At 42.8% G+C, this 20767-nt stretch overlaps 2 protein-coding genes and 1 non-coding gene across 3 annotated transcripts in view; 1 reads left to right on the forward strand and 2 right to left on the reverse strand.

The window, feature by feature from the left end:
• Positions 1–1163: 1163 nt before the first annotated feature.
• Positions 1164–15730, forward strand: Fam177a1 (family with sequence similarity 177 member A1). Its single transcript, XM_021201861.1, has 5 exons — positions 1164–1418; positions 7019–7192; positions 12026–12092; positions 13673–13770; positions 15492–15730. The coding sequence occupies exons 1-5, from the start codon at positions 1338–1340 to the stop codon at positions 15693–15695; spliced, it is 624 nt and encodes a 207-aa protein (XP_021057520.1). The 5' UTR covers positions 1164–1337; the 3' UTR covers positions 15696–15730.
• LOC115064516 lies at positions 12877–12983 on the reverse strand. Its single transcript, XR_003844347.1, has one exon. It is a non-coding gene; the product is annotated as a U6 spliceosomal RNA (small nuclear RNA).
• Positions 15731–18451: 2721 nt separating the features above from the next.
• Positions 18452–20767, reverse strand: part of Ppp2r3c (protein phosphatase 2 regulatory subunit B''gamma) — a 23075-nt gene continuing 20759 nt past the window's right edge. Inside the window, exons 13-14 of the mRNA XM_021201858.2 lie at positions 20472–20531; positions 18452–18760 (exon numbers count right to left, since the gene is read on the reverse strand). Of these exons, the coding sequence (XP_021057517.1) occupies positions 18572–18760; positions 20472–20531 (249 nt within the window). The 3' untranslated portion in view covers positions 18452–18571. The remainder of the gene's footprint in view (positions 18761–20471; positions 20532–20767) is intronic.

A 20767-nucleotide genomic window follows, 5' to 3' on the forward strand; every position in this document is an offset into this window, starting at 1 on the left:
GAAATCTCTGGACAAAGGTCCAGCTTCCTGCTGTCCACTCCTGGGAGGAGCAGAGGACAGCCATCCCGGATTCGTCCTTCCACACCCTGGACCCTCCAGTAAATCTCTCTCATGAGATGTCCTGCTTGGTGTGATTGTCGTCAGGAGGAACCAAATAGAAAAGTCCAAAGAGAAGCAAAGAGGAGGCGGGGCTGAGGCCCCTGTGATGCTCACCTTAGCTGGGAATACCCTCCCCTAGGAGCTGCAACACCTCTGCAGAGGAGGCTTCCTCTCAGAGCTGTGTGGTTCCTGAGCTCCTGTGTCCCAGGATACCCTTCCATCTGGATAGAAACACTTGTACAGGGGACTTTAGATCATCACATTTCTTTGGCCAGGAGTTCTGTGATTACAGGTGTGGACCACCAGACTGGCCTGTAGATTTTTTTTTTTAAAGATTTGTTTATTTTATGTATATGAGTACACTGTAGCTGTACAGATGGTTGTGAGTCACCATGCGATTGCTGGGATTTGAACTCAGGACCTTCAGAAGAGCAATCAGTGCTCTTAACCGCTGAGCCATATCTCCAGCCCTGGCCTGTATTTTCTATTTTGTCTTTCTATGTATTCATGAAGATCTTCGTGTTAATAAAAAGCTATTTACCTGGAAGTGCTACAGCTAGCATAATATCGAAGTCATGTAATAAGTTGGCACTTGACTCAAATCCCAACACACATCCTCTACTTAAGTTTTTGATGCCGCAAGACCTTGTGTCAAACAGAAAACCAACAAGTCTTGTATTAATTATTGCAGCCATGATTTCTTTAATTTGGTTAATCACTAGGAAAAATAAAGCCTGGGAGGGTGGTGTCCCCCGACACACAGTCCTATAATAAGTAAAATCCCCATTCCCCAGAAACTGTAAGTAAAGTTCACCTTCGGGTCTTTATTTCAAGGGTATTTCGTGAGAAATGGAACACGTAACATGAACGGTGCGTTTTAGAGCTTTAGAGCCCGCGCCTCCATCTCAGCTTCCGACCTGAATGCAGTTCTGGTTTTGCCAGCTGGGAACCGGTGTGGTGGGTTCTCAGCCCCAGGCTGGGCCCTGCGCAGCCCGCGTGATCGTCCGGCGCAGGTAGGGCGGTACCTGCAGAGGCCACGCCCCCGGACCCGCGGAAGCGGCGGAGGCCCCGCCCCGCCCCGCCCAGCGCCTGCGATCCAGGCGCGCCTTCGCCGAGAGGGTGGACTGGGTGCTGCAGCCCGGGCGGCCTGGGCGACCCGGTAGGATCCTTCCTTCGGGCCGTGGGGAGCGTTCCTCGTACTAACCTCCGTGTCGCCGCAGCCCGGGCCGGCGCTGACGATGGAGCGTGAGTCGGGATGCGCGGCGGCGGGAGAGACCGAGGCAGCGGCCGCCGCGGCGTTCGGAGACGCGACACGGCAGGTAGGTTGGCGGAGAGGGGCAGCCGCTGGACATTTCGGGGTTACTTTCGGTGTCCTCATTTTGCTCGGGCAAGGAGTGGCTGCCCAGGCAAGACGCCGCGGCCTCCCTGCCCGGGCTTTCCGGGGAGACACTCCAGCCACCGGTTGCCAGAGAGAAAACAGGCGTGTCCCGGAAAGGCTGTTTGTCCTTAAAGTAGCCGAAAGCTAGGGGAGACTACCCCGTCTCTTAGGTCGGGGTCCGCCTTGCGGTGGCTAGGAACCAGGGATTAGTGAATAGCATATGCACTATAAGCTAGCTCAGTCTACTACAACTCAGCTCAGGGCCCAGCCTCGGAACTCTGCAGGCTGCCCACTCTCAGGCTGAGTCTTCCTACATCAGTTAAGGTAGTCTGATCTGGACAACCTCTCGCTGAGACTTTTAGTCTTCAGTCCATCTAATCCTTCTATATTAACGTCTGGAGATGGGTTCACGGATGAGTTGACCTGCACAGCCCAATACAGACATGTGCTAACAGCAATTGTGAATCACAAGGAAAGGACGATACCTTAAGACAGTAAAATAATCCTGTGATACTAACTTTAATATATTTAATACTTTGTAAAAAAAAAACAAAACAGTTCAACATATAAGTAATAAAAATTACTAACGAAGTGTTTTACATTCTCTTTAATTTATAATTGGGTGTGTGGTGTGTTAGAGAGAGGGGTGGGGAGAAAGAGAGAGAAGGAAAGAGGTCATAGGACAACTCAGGTGTTCAGCCTTCTGCACTTTGAGCCATCTATACCCATCATACTGTCCTAAATCCAGAATACAGTTGTGGCTGGCCACATTGTAAATCCAAATAAGCCACTAGTGACTGATGGGGGTTGTCTCAGTCATCACTAGGTTAGAAAAAAATTGCTTTAAAACTTACTTCAGGAGTACATATAACTCTGGCTATTAAAACTCTGAATTCTACCTCTCGTAAGAAAGGCGCTTTCTCAGTAGCTTCATATTTTACAGTAAATAGTTGAGTGTTGGTCAGACAGTTCTCCAAAACTACAGGTTCCTGAATTATGATCCGACTGTGGGTATATCACTTATAAGTCTAAGTTGTGATGTGCTAACCAAATCTGCTCTCCGTGAGTCTCTATGGACTCTTATCCCTACCCTTTCTATCTAAGTAGGAGTAAAGCGGCAAGAATTCAGGCACTTAGGAGGCTGGAGGAGGCTTGCCAGCTGTGTGAGGCCCACCTGGGTGGGTTACAGTGTTGAAAATGAGGTGGTTGAGGGGAGGCTCTCCTTGCTGCCCAGCTGGCTTGCCCTGCCCCTTCAGGAGTGCAGTTCCATGATGCGCTTCATTTCTCACACTACTTCAGCTTGAACTGATTGCAGAGGAAGCCCAATCAACACTCAGACCAGTTGCCTCTTATTTCAAGAGTGGCTCCTTGCTTTGGTTTAATACTTAGTTGTTATATTAACTTTTCATGGGGAGGCACAAGCAACCCTCCAGCTACCCCCCCCCCAGATGGGTACCGCAGACACACAGGACACAAGTTTACCATGTCCATCCTGGTGAGGCTTTTAGGGGCCTTCTTACAGAATATGGATGAGTTCCTCACAGGAGCGTAGGTGACTCAAAGAGTGTGCCACTGTCTTGTCCCATCCCATCATGGGTGCTCAGCTCATGGAGTCTCTCATTTAATCAGCCTTTTGCTTCTATATGTAGTCTTGAATCTCCCAAGATCCTTTGCAGTTAGGGGAAAGGAATAATGACTGCCATTCCGGATAAGGCTCTCCCAGCTCTCCCTTCAGGAGTGCTAACAGGTCCGTCCCAGTCACCACAGACCTGGCCACCCATGGATTAAGATCTAGCTTCCCGGGCTAAGGCTCATCCCAAGATGGCATCTTGTTACCATAAGAGGATAAAGAATGTGCTAGACCACAGGGTTTCATAGTCTTTCAAAAAACTGTCTTACTAATGTGTGTGTCCATGTATGTTTGGGTCCCTCAGGCAGGGAGAGGTGACGCTTGGTGCTGGAGTTTCAGCAGTGGTGAGCCATGTGACATGGGTGATAGGAACTGAACTCAGGTCCTTTGAAGAAGAGCAAGTGCTCTTAACTTCTGAGTCATCACTCCAGCCCCAGTTTCATAGTCTTGATTAAAAATAAATATTTAAACAGTGACGACAGTAGAGAAAAAGGTAAACCTCCCAGGAATACCCCATGGCCTTTTCTCCTGAGTTCCCATTGCACAAATGACAAAGGATTTCTGTGTACGCACTGTGCCCTTGCTAATACAAACTCACACCATAGAGAGAGACTCTTGGAATTCACCAGTTTTATCTTACTCACATTCCCAAACTAAAAACACCTCTGAGAACTGAAGGGGTTTGCCCGGTTTGAGGAAGAGGTCTGTGGAGATCTGGAAGGAGGAAGAAGGTACTGACAATTTATATTCCTCCTCCTCCTCCTCCTCCTCCTCCTTCTCCTTGCACTGCTAAACAGACAGAGAAACCCCATCTGGGTGTGGGGACTTATATCTGTAATCCTAGCATTTGGGCATCTGAGGCAGGAGAGTTGCTGTGAGTTTAATTAACGGCAGCTCAGGCTACATTTTAAATTGTAGACTAGCCTTGGCTATACAATGAAACCCTGCCTCACAAAGAAAAAAGAAAGGGGGGTGGGGAGAGGGGAGAGAGAGAGAGAGAGAGAGAGAGAGAGAGAGAGAGAGAGCACCAACCTGAAGCACAGCACAGTGCAGGCAGGGAGGAGAAACAGTAGAATCCACCATATTGTAAACTAGGCCTTACCAGGCCACCTAGGATGTGATGCGACACTGTATCCAGACTCTTTTCTGAATGGACTTTAACAGAGTCTCAGCTCAGTACAGCAGAAGGGTTCAGATTTCAGCTCTAGTCATTTACTTAGCACCTTAGCACCTCTTGTTTCTAGGCAGAGGTGCTGCTGTCTCCGCATATCAAGAGCTGCTATTGACCAAAAGGGTGTGGTAGTACCTACCCCAAGTCCTAAAATCCTGGTTGAGGGAGATAACAGGATAATTTCAGGTGTTGAGTTTATTTTAAAAGAAGACCTGAGCATTGTGGGCATCTACAAGAAAGACAGTACCTATTAAAAACAGAGGAGAGGGACAGGAAAGACGAGGAGATCCTGTCTCAAAAACAAAATAACAAAACCCCACAGCTCCTGAGACTCAAGCTTTATGTTCTAGTTAACTGTAAAGTATAATTAAATGTTAATGGGCATTACATTTCTCACTTTACTACTGTTAGAAAATTATGTTTTCAGAGATTTGAATTTTTTGAAAATGAAATTTTTATAACTAACAGTAAAATACTTTTTAAAGGACATTTTATGTGTGTGAATAGTTTGTCTTTTTGTATGTATGGGGTACCACGAGTATGCTTGGTAACCTAGTGTTGGATCCCCGAAAGTAGAGTTATGGTGGTTGTCAGTCATGATGTGGGTCTTGTGTAAGAACAACTCATGCTCTTACCCGCTGAGCCATTGTTCCTCCCTCCCCCCAACCCCCAGCAAAATATTCCCCTATACAGGTTTATTGTCTGTAAAGATGAAATGTCTGGAATATTCAGAAAACAGACTTTATTTATAAATGTTGAAAATTTTGTGTCAGGTTAATTTTTTGGTTGATTTTGCCTGGTGATACCTACCTTCACCGCTGCATTCCCCTCCCCAATCCCCAAGGTTCAGGTTCTAAGCACTCTCGTGTCATGAACTGTGTGTCTCTCACAGGCCTGTTGCTTTCCCGTCTGATTCACAAGCCATAGGCCAGGAGCCAGATCCAGGTCCTCATCCACACCATGCTACATTTTATTAGAATCCATCCACGACTATTATATGATGTCCATATAAGTGGTTCTTCACCTTTGCCTGTCTTTAGAGTTCATTTATGAAACACTAGCTCAGTGGTTCTTACCCTTCCTAATGATGCGGCCATAAAATTATTCTGTTGTTGTTTTATAACTGTAATTTTTCTACTGTTATGAATCATAATGTAAATATCTGATACGCAGGAAATCTGATATGTGACCCTTCAAAGGGGTCACAACCCACAGGCTGAGAACTGCTGTTAGCTGGTCTGTAAAACCTAAGATATTACTACTTGACTTTTACATAAGGTTTGCTTAAAGTGATAGGCCTACAGGTTGAGATTTACCATGTCAAAAACAATGGTTACTTTTTGTTAGTATGCGTATGAGTGTGTTACCTGCATGTATTTTCTGTGTACCATGCACGCTTGCTGCCTGCAGAGGCCAGATGAGGGAGGGTATCAGGTTCCCTGGCTCTGGAGTTAGATGTTTCAAGCTATCCTGTGTGTACTGGAACCAAGCCTAGATCCTCTTAAGAGCAGCAAGTGTTGAGCCATTTCTGTGCCCCACCTTCTTTTGTTTGATTTTTAAGATAAGATCTTTTATAGTTTAGGCTTGCCTCACATTTACTGTGTGGTGGAGGCTGGCCTTGAACCACTGATTCTCCTGGCTCTCCCTAAATGCCGAGATTATAGGCTTGTACTACCATAGCTGTCAGAAATCTTTTCTATGAAATGTGATAATTGGAATAAATGCCACTAAAATTATTACATACCAAGTGCTAGTCAAAATTTGGTTTTATACTTATGTACTTTTGGTACTACAAAACAAACAAACAAACAAACAAAAAACCCTGTGAATCATGTTTTAAGCCTTCTGTTTTTTAGATTTTAAAAACTGGCAAAAGTCAGGATTAACAGGAATTTTATTTTAGTCTTTATGACTTTGGGCAGGATGACAAGTTCCATCCCTGGCACATGTTGTTGTTGTTGTTTTAAGTTTGTAATCCCAGCACTGGAGGCAGAGACAGGTGGGTTCCAGGCTTGCTAGCAAGCCAGTCTGCCCTACTTGGAGAGTTCAGGGCCAAGGAGAGAGCCTGTCTTAAAAAACAATGATGGATGACACTTTGATTGTCCTCAGACTGTCACATGATGGGTGCATACATACATCCCTCCCACCCCCAACACACATCTCTTTGTTAAAAAAACATACAAACAAACAAAACAACAACAAAATCTCTGTTGCCACATAGATACTAATGTCCAAGTTATCGGCACAGTGTTTAAAACCTCCCCTACGCCCCAGGCTTGAGAGATGGCTTAGCAGTTAAGGAATCTTGCTTCTTTCAGAGGACCTGGGTTTGGTTACTCACACCCATATGGTGGCTCACAACCATCCAGAACTCCCAGTCATGGGGATCCAGTGTGGGCCCAGACACACATGTGGTGCACATACAATATTATTCTGGTAAAAATACTCATGCACATAAAAATAAATCTAAAAAAATAGGTCCCTCTCACTTTAAATGCCTTTAGTTGGGCCACACATCTTCACAGGAGCCCTTCATCCCTGTAGAGATTTATCAGTTTTGGGCACCTTCTTGGCCCTAAAAGGAGTTGGATTTAGGATTCCTGAGGTGTGTATAATTTTTTTAAATTGCTTAAGGATTTTCTAGTTTCCTCACTCTTTAAAATAAAGCAATCAAACATCTGTTAGATATACCATGAAAGACAGACTCAAAACTCATTTTCTTAATTTTTCATTGCTATAGATAAGTAACGAAAGAGGATTTGAGAATGTAGAACTGGGAGTCATGGGGAAAAAGAAGAAAGTCCCGAGGAGGGTCATCCACTTCGTCAGCGGAGAGACAATGGAGGAGTATAGCACCGACGAGGATGAGGTGGACGGCCTGGACAAGAAGGACGTGCTGCCCACTGTTGACCCGGTATGCTTGGTGCTCATGGCTTGGCCTGCTTGGGTTTGTCCTTGAACGCTGAATGGAAGGGAATGTACTATCCATTATGATCTGGTAGAAAACATTATTTTTACACAGTATGGATGGAAATCTTTCCAACGTTTCAGTGACCTGAACCAGTTCTGCTTCTTTGTAGCAGAGCTCGTTATTGGTGTGAATTTATGTGAGGCTCTAGTAAGTCCAGTTTTTGAATCTGAGTCCCTTTCAGTTCACAGAGTGTGTGTTCTTAGAGGTAAGACAGTCCATTGATCCCGTGTTTACAGTGAGCATCTGAGAGGTCCTAGTTTAGATGCTGGTCATGGGACAGTGGCTTGTATAAACTAAATGGGGGTACAGTCAATGAACAAATAAGTGCCCCATAATTAAGAAGGCTCTCATAAGGCTACAAAACCTAGAAACAGATTAGAGAATTTAAAAATTATATTTAAGACATTAATTTCTATAAGGTTTAGCTGAGTACATTTTTAGCTTTTAAGAAAAGAAATTCCATACCGGGCTCAGTGACACTCAAGAGGCAGAGAGAGGTAGATCTCCATGAATTTGAGGACAGTTTGTTCTACAAACTGATTTCCAGGACAGCCAGGGCTGTTACACAGAAAAACCAAGTCTCAAACCTGCCTAAAAAACAAAGAACAACCACAAAAAATTCCACATTCTATAGTACAGAAAATATTCAGAGTAGCCAGACACGTTGACTATTAGAGGTAATCCATAAAGTAGGATTGTTTGGATCAATGTGTTTCTTTTAAAGCACTTTGAAGGGATTAGTTAAAGCTGTCTTAAAAATGTTTGTATACAGGGCTAGAGAGATGGCTCAGTGGTTAAGAGCACTGTCTGCTCTTCCAAAGAACCTGGGCTCCATTCCCAGCACCCACATGGCAGCTCACAGCTGCCTGTAACTCCAGCTCCAAGGGATCTGACACCTTTGTACCAATGCCCATAAAGTAAAGTTAAATCAATGATGTAAAAGATGTTTCCATGTTTTTAAACCATCTTCAGCTGATGTGGCAAGAGGTGGAGGCAGGAGGATCAGGAGTTCAAGGCCAGCCTCAGCTATATAGCAAGTTTGAAGCAGTCTGAACTATATGAGACTCTGTCTCAAAGGGGGAAAAAAAGGAAACCCCCTCATCCCCCAAAATACCAACTGTCTCCAAAGTTATCCAGAGTCTCCATAGAAACAAGAGTGGCACATCATCAGAGAAAGCCTGAATCCTTACCACTTCTGGATTCAGTTTCTTTTAAAAAGTGTGGTTGAACTCCAGCTTACATGCTGTACAAATTCACCTGTTTAGAGTATAATTTAGTAGTAGTTAGCATGGCACTGCCACGGGCACAGTCAGTTGTAGCACATTTATGCTAAATATTGAAAGGCATTAGCTCCCTTTCTACCCTCCATGCCCTACCTCATTCCTGTCCCACAGTCTGTGTGTGCATACACAGATCTCCCTGATATACACAGTCTGTGTGCTTTTTGATTGTCTTCTTTCATTTGATGTTTTCATTCATGTATAGCATGTTAGCATTCATTCCTTTATATTACAGAATACCCCGATAATACTTCATTGTGTGACTATACATTTCATCCATTCCTTTGTCAGTTAGTGGGAACACTATTGTTTATACGATTTGAGTCATATGAATAGTGCACTGTGAATACAGGCTTTTGTGTTACTGCATGGTTTTTGTCTTGGATGTGTAGCTAGGGGTGGAGTGGCTGGGTCATTTGCTGTTTAAACATTTGAGAAACTTTGCCTGATCACTTTCCATTGGGGCTATACCATTTTTTGTTCTTTTTCATCTTTTCAACTTTTCTTTTCATGTGTGTGGGTGTTTTGCCTGTCTGTATGTCTGTGTACCATGTATGTGCAGTGCCTATGTCTCCTGAGTGCTAGGATTTGAAGTGTGTGCCACCACACCCAGCTAGAGTTAATTTTTAGGTTTTTTTTTTTTTTCTTTTTAAGTTTTATAGTATCAGCCTGGGCGTGGAAGGTACCAAGTTCAAGACTAGCCTAGGCACCATAGTGAGTTTCAGGCCAGTCTAGCTACATAATGAGGACTTAAGAGTATAGTTTGCACATTCAGGTCTTTGGCACTGGTTTTATTTTGAGACAACCTGTAGCCAAGGCTTGTTCAGAGTTCAGGGTGATCCTCCTGCTTTAGCCTCTTGAGTGCTGAGGTTACAGGTGTGCTCTTAGACGACAATAGCCACATCTGTTTTGAGTTAGTTTTGTATATGACATGTGTCAGAGTCAGACATCATACTTTGACATGTGATTTTCCCCAGACTTCACAGTGTAATTTGAAAAATCTCTTTCTTTGAGTAGTGTCTTAGTTCCTGCTCTGTTGCTGTGGAGAGACACCAGAACCAAGGCAACTCTTATAAAGGAAAACATTTGAGGGCTTGCTTATAGTTTCAGAGGTTTAGTCCATTGTCATCACGGTGGGAAGCACGGTGGCACAGAGGCAGACATGATGCTGATGAGTTGGCTGAGAGCTACATCCTTATCTGATGGCAGGAAGAGGGGAGGATGGGGAGTCTATGGGTCTATGGGGGCCATCCTTATTCAAACTACCATAAGTGGTCTTGGTGCCCTTGTTAAACCCTTTGGCTACTGAATATGGTTTTATTCTGGGCTTAAGGCCTCCATTAGCTCTATGAATCTGTTCTTGTGCCAGCCTTCCCAGCCTCTTGTCGTCTGGAGCGCTGGAGTACAGGTGCATTCCTGTGTTTGGTGTAGATTTTGGTGCCAAAAAAATGTGACTTCTGGGCTTGTTCATTTTTTTTTTCTCTTTTCAAGATTGTCTGGTTGTTCTAGGTCCCTTAAAGTACTATGTAAATTTTAGAATTAGTTTGCCAACTTCTAAAGAGAAGGCAGTGGAGATCTTACTGAATTATAGGTCTGTTTAGGGCAGAGGTTCTCAACCTGTAGGTTGCAACTCCCAAGGGATCACATGGCAGATATCCTTCATATCAGATATTTACCTTATAATAACAGTAGCAAAATTACAGTTATGAGGTAGCCACAAAATAATTTTATGGTTGAGGGTCACCACAACATGAGGAACTGTATTAAAGGGTTGCAACATTAGGAAGGTTAAGAACCACTGGTTCAGGGGCTGGTGAAATGGCTCAGCGGGGAAGAGCACCCGACTGCTCTTCCAAAGGTGCAGAGTTCAAATCCCAGCAACCACATGGTGGCTCACAACCATCCTTAACAAGATCTGACTCCCTCTTCTGGGGTGTCTGAGGACAGCTACAGTGAGTGTACTTACATATAATAAATAAATCTTAAAAAAAAAAGAAAAAGAACCACTGGTTTAGGGAGTACAGCCATGTTATTAATCAGAGTTGTTTGAAAATCAAAGGTCTTGAGAGGGGAGACAGAAATACATTTTTGAAGGAACAGAAAAATGTGTGGTTTTACCTATAAACTCAGACCCTGGAAGAACCACAGTGTAGACCCAGATATGTGCTTCTGAGATGGCAACATGGCTCTGGGGAGACTTGAGCCACCTGTGATTTTGGCTTAGCAACATCCGTGTCCAAGTAACAACAGGCTGGCTAAGTTCCTTCTGTGCAGTTGTGTGGTGATGACAGGCGCTGTCTGTCCCCTCAGCCGGGACAGGGTTGGTAGCCCTTGCTTCAGTGTCAGCTGTTACCATCCCTAGAAACAACTTCAGAACTGTGCAGTGAGAATATCTGTTTTCCTTTGTCTGTGTAGGTGTGTGTGCATGCTCACAGGTATGCTGGTGCACGCGTGGAGGCAAAGGCTCAGGCGTTGTTCTCCAGAGCTGTCTGCCTTGTTTGACAGGAATTTTGACAGGATTTTTCACTGGAATCTAGAGCTTGCCATTTAGGTAGGCTGCCTGGCCAGCAAGCCCCAGAGAGGCGCTGTCTCTGCTCCCCTGAGCTGGGATTATAGGCACACACTACACACCTGGGTTTTATGCCTAGGTATTTTCTAAGTAGTTCCTTACTCAAAACATAGCAATTTCACATTATGTTACAGAAATTGTGTCTATCATGTTTAATCCCAACACTCAGAACACAGAGATAGGAGAATCTCTGTGAGTTCAAGACCAACCTGGTCTACAGAGTAAGTTCCAGAATATCCAGGACCTCACACAGAGACCATATTTGAAAAAACAACCAAACAACAACAACCAGGAAAAAATAGACTGTGGTCTTTAGTGAATATACCTTCTGAGTGTGTTGTTGCATGCTTCCAATCCTAACACTCAGGAGGCAGAGGCAGAGGCAGGTGGATCTCTGCATTTGAAGGCAGTGAGTTCCAGAACAGCCAAAACTTCAGAGTGAGACCCTGTATTAAACAAACAAACAAACATACAACATATCAGACAGCTCATCCTTCCAGTGTTACTTCCTTTTACCATTGAACACTCACTTGCTATCCCCCTATTTACCTTCATTTCTGTACCAGAATTTTTCTGCTGTAGCACTTGTTAACTGTATCTGAAAGGTCCTTTCTTTGTGCACTCTCCTGGATGTTCTTATAAAGAATGAAGACAAAAAGCAAGAGAGGAGAAAGGCTGTAGGCATCCAGCCTGAGTTACAGTGCCATTCCAGTGCTAAATGTTTTTAGTCTTCCATGGGTACAGATGGTGGTAATCGTTGGCAAACATGAAGTATCTTTGTGGAGTTTGGATATCCTTAGGTTTTGTTGGACTGGACTCTGCACTGCTACCTCTGGATGCTTTGTGTGCCCACTGGTTACTTAGCTGGTTCACTCTGGCTTAAACATACTATCAGATGAATGTTGCTAATCTGACTTCTTGTTGCAGACAAAACTCACCTGGGGCCCCTACTTATGGTTTTACATGCTGCGGGCCGCCACCTCAACCCTCTCAGGTACTGCCCTTTGAACTGAATATCATATGACTGCTCTGATACCTTCTGCACACAGGAGCTTTATCAAATGACATGTTCCCACTGAAACAGCTAGCATTGGAAAGCTCTTACTCTAGCGTGTACAAATGGCCTTCAGTTTACAGTTGTGTTAGAAGGAAACAAAGAAGGGCGTGAGTTTGCTCAAGCACGTGAAGGTGCTTTCCATCAAACTGACAACCGGATTTGATTCTTGGAATCCCTCAGGGAAGAACTTACTCCTCACAAGTTGTCCTCTGACCTCCACAGAACACCCTGTGCTACCCTGTTAGTGTAATAATAAACAGTCCCTGGAAAATGGCACCATTAATGCAGACAGGATTGTCATGTTTTAAAGCTGTCATCACCCCTTCTGTGACATCTGTTTCCTATGGCTGAAATCTCATTATGGCTCACTGCCTATTCTAAAGCCTTATTAGAAACCATTCATATTTTTCTTTGTATTACTATTTCTTTCTTGCATACCAGCCTCTTACCCTTCTATTCTGTTATGCAGTTACAGGGAAGCATGCTTTTTTCCATGTGACTTTCTTCATGTTGCTGAGGACTGAACCTGTACACCCCAGGCAAAAACTCTCCCACTGCTGTGTCCCAGCAATGTTTCACTTCTTAAATAGAAGTGGAGCTGATATTTGAAGGAAGTGAATTATCAATTTATGTAGTTAGATTAACAAAATTTATTGCTTCTAATGAACTAGTTGATGACTCTGTCACTCTTATTTATTTATTTATTCATTTATTTATTTATTTTTATACGGAATGCTTCACGAATTTGCGTGCCATCCTTGCGCAGGGGCCATGCTAATCTTCTCTGTATCGTTCCAATTTTAGTATATGTGCTGCCGAAGAGAGCACCTCTTTTTTTAATTAGAGCAAATCATGGCTAGTATTTGAGTCAACAGCTCCTGAGCCTGTATTGTGTGTGATACAGTTTAGTGTGATGGAAGAGCACAAGCTTTACACAGATCTGCCCTGGAATGTTAGCTTTTTATCCACCTTGGCAACACTGTCCCTGAGCCTGGCCTCTCACTGCCTGCCAGAGCTTTCTCTATCGGGTGCTGATTTTGGCGAGACAAAAGAACTTAAGGGTTTGTTCTGGTGCAGAACATAGGGCACAGTCCATTTTGGTGAAGAAGTCATGGGGCAAGACCAGCCCTCTTCCCAGCGATACTCGAATACAGTGTGTTTGTCCTAAGGACTAGACCTGAAGCCGATAATTGCAGCAACTAATGAGAAGTGTTCTAACTGTGCCAGTCATGGCGGCACACATGGAATCCCAGCACTGTTGAGGCTGGTGGATGACCACTGACGAAATACTCTGAACTCCCTGCTACAGAGTGAGGCACTGTTCTCAAAACACACACACACACACACACACACACACACACACACACACGGGGGGGGGGGGACAAACTGAGTGTCCAGGACAGAAGCGAGAAGATAGGATTTGAGGATAAAGCAGTAACTCTTGTATTCTTAGTATTACATAAAATGCTCAAGAAATGTTTATGGTGTTATATATCTTTTAACTTTTGTATCTTTAGTGTGTGACTTTCTTGGAGAGAAGATTGCATCAGTTTTGGGCATCAGCACCCCAAAATACCAGTACGCCATTGATGAGTATTACCGGATGAAGAAGGAGGTGTGTCTCCTCTTTTCACTGTACTTACGGTTTGGAGACTGGCTGAGCTTTGTGGCCATGTGGCTGTCTAGTGGCTCGAAAGCTGGCTCCTTCACTTGTTGCAGTGCTAGACATCAAACACAAGACCTGGCCAGGTGTGGTGGCGCACGCCTTTAATCCCAGCACTTGGGAGGCAGAGGCAGGCGGATTTCTGAGTTCGAGGCCAGCCTGGTCTACAGAGTGAGTTCCAGGACAGCCAGGGCTATACAGAGAAACTCTGTCTCGAAAAACAAAACCAAAACCAAAACCAAAAAAAACAAAACCAAAAACAAACAAAAACCCACAGGACCTTACTTACCACCCAAAGGCTCTCCACCGAGACAGCTTATTTAGTTTATCAAATTAACATGCTTTGGGATCCTTCACAGTTCAGAGTTCCTGAGGTAGATGTGTAAAACCTATGCTAGGTGGTCTGCCAGGGCTAACCAGTGAAGCACCTCATGTGTATTTGATCTTTATGTATCTTTTGGTATTGTCACTTTAAAAGTGAAGAAACAACTCACAGCCTGTATAGGTAAGGGAGGTAGTTACTAACTTCCACAAGCCTCAGCTCCCTGTCATGAGAAGTCCATCTACTCTTGAATTAGTGTGTAAAATGCTCACAACAGCACCTGGTGTGCACTGACAAGCACACAGTAAGCTAGAGATTGCTCCTCTCCTTAAGTGAGTCAAGAGTAACAGCTCAGGTAAAGCTGAAGAGAGGCATGAACAGAGGGTGTGTGCTAGGTAAAGGGCAAGAAACTTTGTCCTTGGACAGCTGTACCTAGAGGTAGGCCTCGAAAGGTCACCTTTATTTTGTTGGGTGGCTTCAAACATGTTTTTTTAAAAAAACAAAAACGAAACAAAACAAAAAACCACGACGACACTGCACGCCTTGATTAGAGCTTCCTTGTTTCATTGAGACCACTTCAATAGCTTCTAAGTCTCCTGGCTGACCTCAGGGTGAGTCTCCGGAGAGGAAACTCACTCTGTGTTGACTGTGTATACCTCAGGGTCAAAATACAGATGCCACCTCAGCTGTGAACTAGAGATTACTCTGTAGTGGCTGCCGTGCTTCTCTCTGTATCACCGCTCTCTTTATGTGTCTTGACCTCCCTACTAGATTGCATAGCTCTCTCAGGAAGGACAGGGGTTATCTATACAGTGGTCAGTGCTAAGGGGAAAAAAAAAAAAAACACGAAATACCATTTAATGAATGAACCAACCCATTAACTCACTAGGATGACACCTTGTAATTAAAGTTGTACAGTAGATATTTTTAAACTTTATTAGGCTAACTCAACTTAGGTCTCACCTAAGCTAAGCAGTGCTGAGCCATCTACCGTTTAAAACAACTATTTTACTTTGAGAACAGAGGAAAGGGGTAGGTTCGCCCTGTGTGTGTGTGTGTGTGTGTGTGTGTGTGTGTGTGTGTGTGTGTGTGTGTGTGNTGTGTGTGTGTGTGTGTGTGTGTGTGTGTGTGTGTGTGTGTGTGTGTGTGTGTGTGTGATGCTGGGGATCAAACCTAGATTCTTACATGCATTTTAGACATGCACTTTACCACTGAGCTACATCTGTACCCAGAAGTATGGCTGGATTAGACATGTCACTATAGTTTTTTTGGGGAAAAAGATGCTATTCAGAGAAGGAATATTTGTCCCTTTTGGATATACTATTTTAACTACTGTATTTCCCATTTTTAGGAGGAGGAGGAGGAAGAAGAAAATAGGATGTCAGAAGAAGCAGAAAGACAATACCAACAAAACAAGCTGCAGGCCGATTCCATTGTACAGACAGACCAACCAGAAACAGTGTCGTCCAGCTTTGTGAATATTAATTTTGAAATGGAGGAAGACTGTGAAGCAATTAAGGAAAACAAACAGCATCCAGTTTCTGTCCCACCATAGGATGAAATGACTGTTATATATAAAGTGTTAAACCCTAAACTTCTCCAATCAGGAACTTTTTATGTTTTTAGTAGGACTTAAAACAAATATTTATATTTTAAATTATTACAGGAAAACCTTCCTTCATTCTTATGCTGTATCTATTACAGTGAGGTCTGAAGTTGGGGTGCTTTTGAGTTAGTGACCCCCCTTTCTCACCCCTGATGCTGAGGAGCAAACCCGGGGCTCCTTTCACATACACTCACCAGCCAAGCACTCGATCCTAAGCCCAGGCCTTTGATTTTAAGACGATCTTTTATAATACACAAAGGTCATTTAGCCAAGCACGGTACTACATGCCTTTACTCTTAGCACTAGGTGAGTTTACGGCTAACCCGGTCAACATTATGAGCTCCAGCCTAGCCACATGGTGACACCTGGCCTTAAAACAACAACAGAAACTGAAGGCATTCTACATTAAGAGAGTGAAGTAATTCATTAAGACTTTTGGTTTGGGGGGCATTTGGAGTTGTTTTTTAAATGTAAAATATTGACTAATCATTAATAATCCTACAGCCTCAGTATAAAGTACCCCTAGAGTTTACACAAGGAGGGTTCAGAATGTATAATAAAAGGAGCAAGATGGAAGCACTGTGGATTTCCTTTTGTTGAGAAAATTATATGGGAAAAGTTAGGTTTTCATTTTCACTGTAAGCCATCTTTTTTTTCAGTAGTTACTGAACTGACTTGCTCTGATCACAAACTGACACTAGTTACTGAATGGCTCTGTAGTTGAAGTCATGTGTTGCTACCCAGTGGTTACCCACGTGGCATCTTGGTCATGTCACAGCTGTTCAGCCTTTTATGTAACACAAGCAGAGGAACTGTTGGGGGACGATGAGTTGTGAACAGTTTACTGTGGTCACCATTCTGAAGTAGCGGCAGTAAGTCGGACAGCTGATGCGAACCAAGTTTGACCATTTCTCTGCTTACTATGTTACTCTTTTACAAAGTTATATAATATGGAGCTACTTCTAAGGAATATTCCTGAATATGTGTTCAGAACCTCACATCTGTATAACTTTGATTTATACCCAAATGTAGATAAAGAAAAATGTGGGCAGTGTATAGAAGTCCTCATCATTTAAAAGCGTTCTCATAGCTCTAAAAGGGTTAGAAACAAATGGTTATAAGCCAGCCTTCTAAGTACTATTACCTTTCCACCTTAAGTGTGCATACAATTAAACATGGGTAGGTGAACATTGTAGAGACCTGCCAGTGGACTTCAACGCAAAGGTGAATTTTTAACTGAATAAAAGTTTCAGTTGGACTGACATCTGTAAGGCTCAGCAAACATGGAGTCGACCTCTGAGTTAGGAGCTGACAGCACCTTCGTGGGTGTAAACATGTGACTTAGCCCTTAGGGATTCATCTTTCCATCAATGTCACTATCAGTTAGTTTACTAAAACTCTGTCTCAGTTGGTAGTTGCTAAAACATGCTGGCCTGACCTCTTGATGTGTTTTTAACTTTGAGACAGTGCTACCACAGACACTTGGTTATGAGGTGAAGGTGGGTAGTCCACAGGTGACCAGCGTCCCGGAGCATGCTCGGGCCTGCGGTCACAGCTGGAGGGTAGCACCATGCAGGCCTGCGCTTCCTGTGTTGCCTTTTTTGCTGCTTGTTTGGCACTGGCTGGTGGGTACTGTTTACAACTAGTTATTCACTGTGCCTTACTTTTTTATACTTTGGTTTATATGAGCTATAAAACTTATCAAAAGTGGGTTAAATCGCTTTATTTTAAGCCTCCCTCACCTCTTCCTATTTTCTAATTCTTAGAAGAATTATTTTTCCCTCTGGATCACAGTTCACGACATCCTAGTTTCTTCTGATCTCTCCTTTTATAAACACTGACCATAGCCACGTGTGGCAGTGCACATCTGTGCTCCCAGCACTAGGGAGGGGCATGAGCTGGAGGCTGGCCTAGTACATGGCAAGACCCTTACAACAAACAAACAACACCAAAAACCATAAACACGTGAGTTAGTATACAGAATTAATAAATTCTCTAGCAAAACCTTTAACAAAAGTTATTTTGTAAATGGTTAATAAACCTAGACAAAATCTCATTCAATCCGATGAGTTTAATGAAACAAAATATTGGTTTGAATACTTTCTTTGGAAATGCCATATTTAAAAAAAAAAAAAAAAAAAAAAAAAAACCTTGGGAGGGCAAGAGGACTCTGGGTACAAGCGCCTGCTGGGAAGCTGAGAACCTGAATGGGGAAAGGAAGGAATCACAGCAATGTCTACTGACCTCCATGTGCGCTCTGGTGTACACATGCACACATAAAACAACAACAAAACCCAAAACGTTAGGCATAGAGGCACTCACCTTTAACCTCAGCACTTGGGAGGCAGAGGCAGATGTCTCTGAGTTCAAGGTTAAAGGCCAACTTGGTCCACATAGCAAGGTCCAGGCCAGTCAGGGCTATATAGTGAGACCATGTCTCAAAACAAACCAAAACAACACAAGTCGCATCTAAAGCTTCTGAGTCCGGAAACGCTACTCTGACGGGAAGTCTCCCGTCCCCAGGCTTCAGGAAGCACAAATACTGTAATTCCACATGAGTAAACTCCACAGATAACTACAGCAAATCTTAGTTTCCATATCTCAGTTAGACAGAACTAGAACTTATCACTTCATAAAAAACCAATAGTTGGTCGTATTACTTTCAAATTGTCCCGACTGCAACCAACACTCTAGTAAGCGAGATATTTGCTGTGTTGTACAGGCATGTGATGAGTTTTATTTAGAACGTTTCTAAGGATTCTGCTTCAACAGTCCCGCATGCAGCATTCAAGCATCTTTAAGAAGGAAGTCTATTCTTGCATAGATCATGTATCATCAAGATCTGCAGAGTTCTCGTTGTCATTTGCAACAAGGGCTTCTCTGTTCTCGTAGGTCCAGAAGCCATTGAGATCAATTAGAATGGTAGTGACTGTGTCTCCTTGATTACTGTTGATTAAATCCTGAAGTGAGATTTTCAAAGGATCCTTTGGTTTGACCATGTCAAAGATTTCATCCTATAAGAGAAAAAGATTATGAAAGTTGATTGAAGGAACTTGTGTCACACAGTGATGTATGATTCAGGGTGGACATTTGAACTATTGTACACATTTTTGTTGCAGTTTCTTCTTCCCCACCTGCTAGGTTATCTCTAACCACAGAATTTTCTTGGGCAATTTTTTAGCTGAATAACTATCTCTTATTTTATAGGTGAAGAAAACAGGCTCAGTTTAATTTAAGCTCACAGCTAATAAAGGACAGAGCTATAATACAGTATTCTTTGAATGCAATTAACTAGTTATGGTTTTTATTGCCTCCTAATGGTGAAGCAAAGTCTTGACACAATTTTCTTTTTCTCCCCCACTGCTGGGAATCAAACCCAAGACATCTAGTCTCATGCCAGGCAAGCTCTGCCACTAAGCTGTGTCACAATACCTTTTAATAAGAGCTCAGCTAAGTAGTAAAATCTCAAGTGGCTCAGAGACAGTGACAGTAATCATGCCTTTTCCTCTCTTCCCAGTATGGGAAGAATGGAACTCAATGTTAAAGAATTCGTCATCCACAATAATGAAACTATTCCCAGACTTAACTAGAATTCCGGAAAGAACCTCTTCTATGTTACCAAGTATACAATATAAATATTTGCAAGGCATTAACCCGTGTTTTCTAATTGTAGTAAAATTACTCTAGAACTTTTAATAGCATTTAAAGAAGCAATTCTATTTTTAAAAAAATGTAGAGTTACTCAGGTTAACAAAATATAAACTTTTATATTTTTCCAGATTTGTTGAAGATTAAAGTGCTGGTTCTTAAATTCCTGTTACAAAGTTTGAAATTTCTCCCATTTGTATATATCAAAATAGTCATTCAGGCTTGGTTAAAATTCATCAGAATATTTTATTTTGTCAGTCAACTTGAACTAAAAAGATCCTACTGGATAATTTTTCCTAACTGGTAAAACTGCTGACTAAACACCATATGTTCAAATAATGATGGTTTTCTAGATCTGTATGTGTGTGCGCTTGCACACTGAGGCCAGTAGAAGGCATCAGATCCCTCGGAGCTGGATTTAGAGATGGTTGAGAGCAGCCCCGCATAGTCCCTACATGAGTGCTGGGACTCTTCTACCTGCTTTGCCATCATTCTAGCCTTAAATAATGATGATTTTCATACTGAAAGATGAGTATCTCTTCAATTTTTTAAAAAGGTTTATTTATTATTATACACAAGTACACTGTGGCTGTCTTCAGACGTACCAGAAGGGGGCATCAAATCTCACTGGAAGAGCAGTCAGTGTTCTAACCTGCTGAGCCATCTTGGCAGCCCCCTGTCTCTTCAAATTTAACAGATCAATTATCCAGGCTTTTCCAGGCAGCACACCAAAAGGGAATTGAATCTGTGTAGTCTTCCAGTTGAATGTTGGGTTTACAGTAAAAAGGACTGCTAAAGGATGCAAGCTAACTGACATTTTTCAAATAAAATGAATGTTTTCATGAGAACACAAGACTAATAATGAAATTATCAACTTCATTAATCAGTAAGTCCAAATTTGTCTCCATTTCTGATGATTTAAGTTTCATTTCAGAACAAGTAACAGCAAAAACCTGATTTAGAATGGTGTTTCATACTTCATAAATCACTTTCATACAAAATTGGATACAGCATTACTAGTATTACTGTGGCTATATTATCTGACAATATTATATAGGTAAATAAGAGGGTATTGACCTTGACATCTTGAAATGACACAGGATCCTGTCCATGGATTTTCATTAGTTCTTGTATGGCCTGTATTTAATGGAAATAAATCTGTAAATAAAAAATTAAATTCATGAACCCCATAATACCCTTTCCACCCCACTGTTCCTGTCTAGTTCCACACTGTGTGTAAGTCAGTAAGCTCCACTGTACTGCTGTGCTTGACAGTCTTTCTGTGCCTGCAGCTGGATGACCAAAACCATGGACTTCTCTATGCTTACACTTTAGCAATTGAGAACTTGGAACCACAAAAAAAAAAAAAAAAA

This window comes from Mus pahari, chromosome 7, assembly GCF_900095145.1.
Source record: "Mus pahari chromosome 7, PAHARI_EIJ_v1.1, whole genome shotgun sequence".
Taxonomy (NCBI): domain Eukaryota; kingdom Metazoa; phylum Chordata; class Mammalia; order Rodentia; family Muridae; genus Mus; species Mus pahari.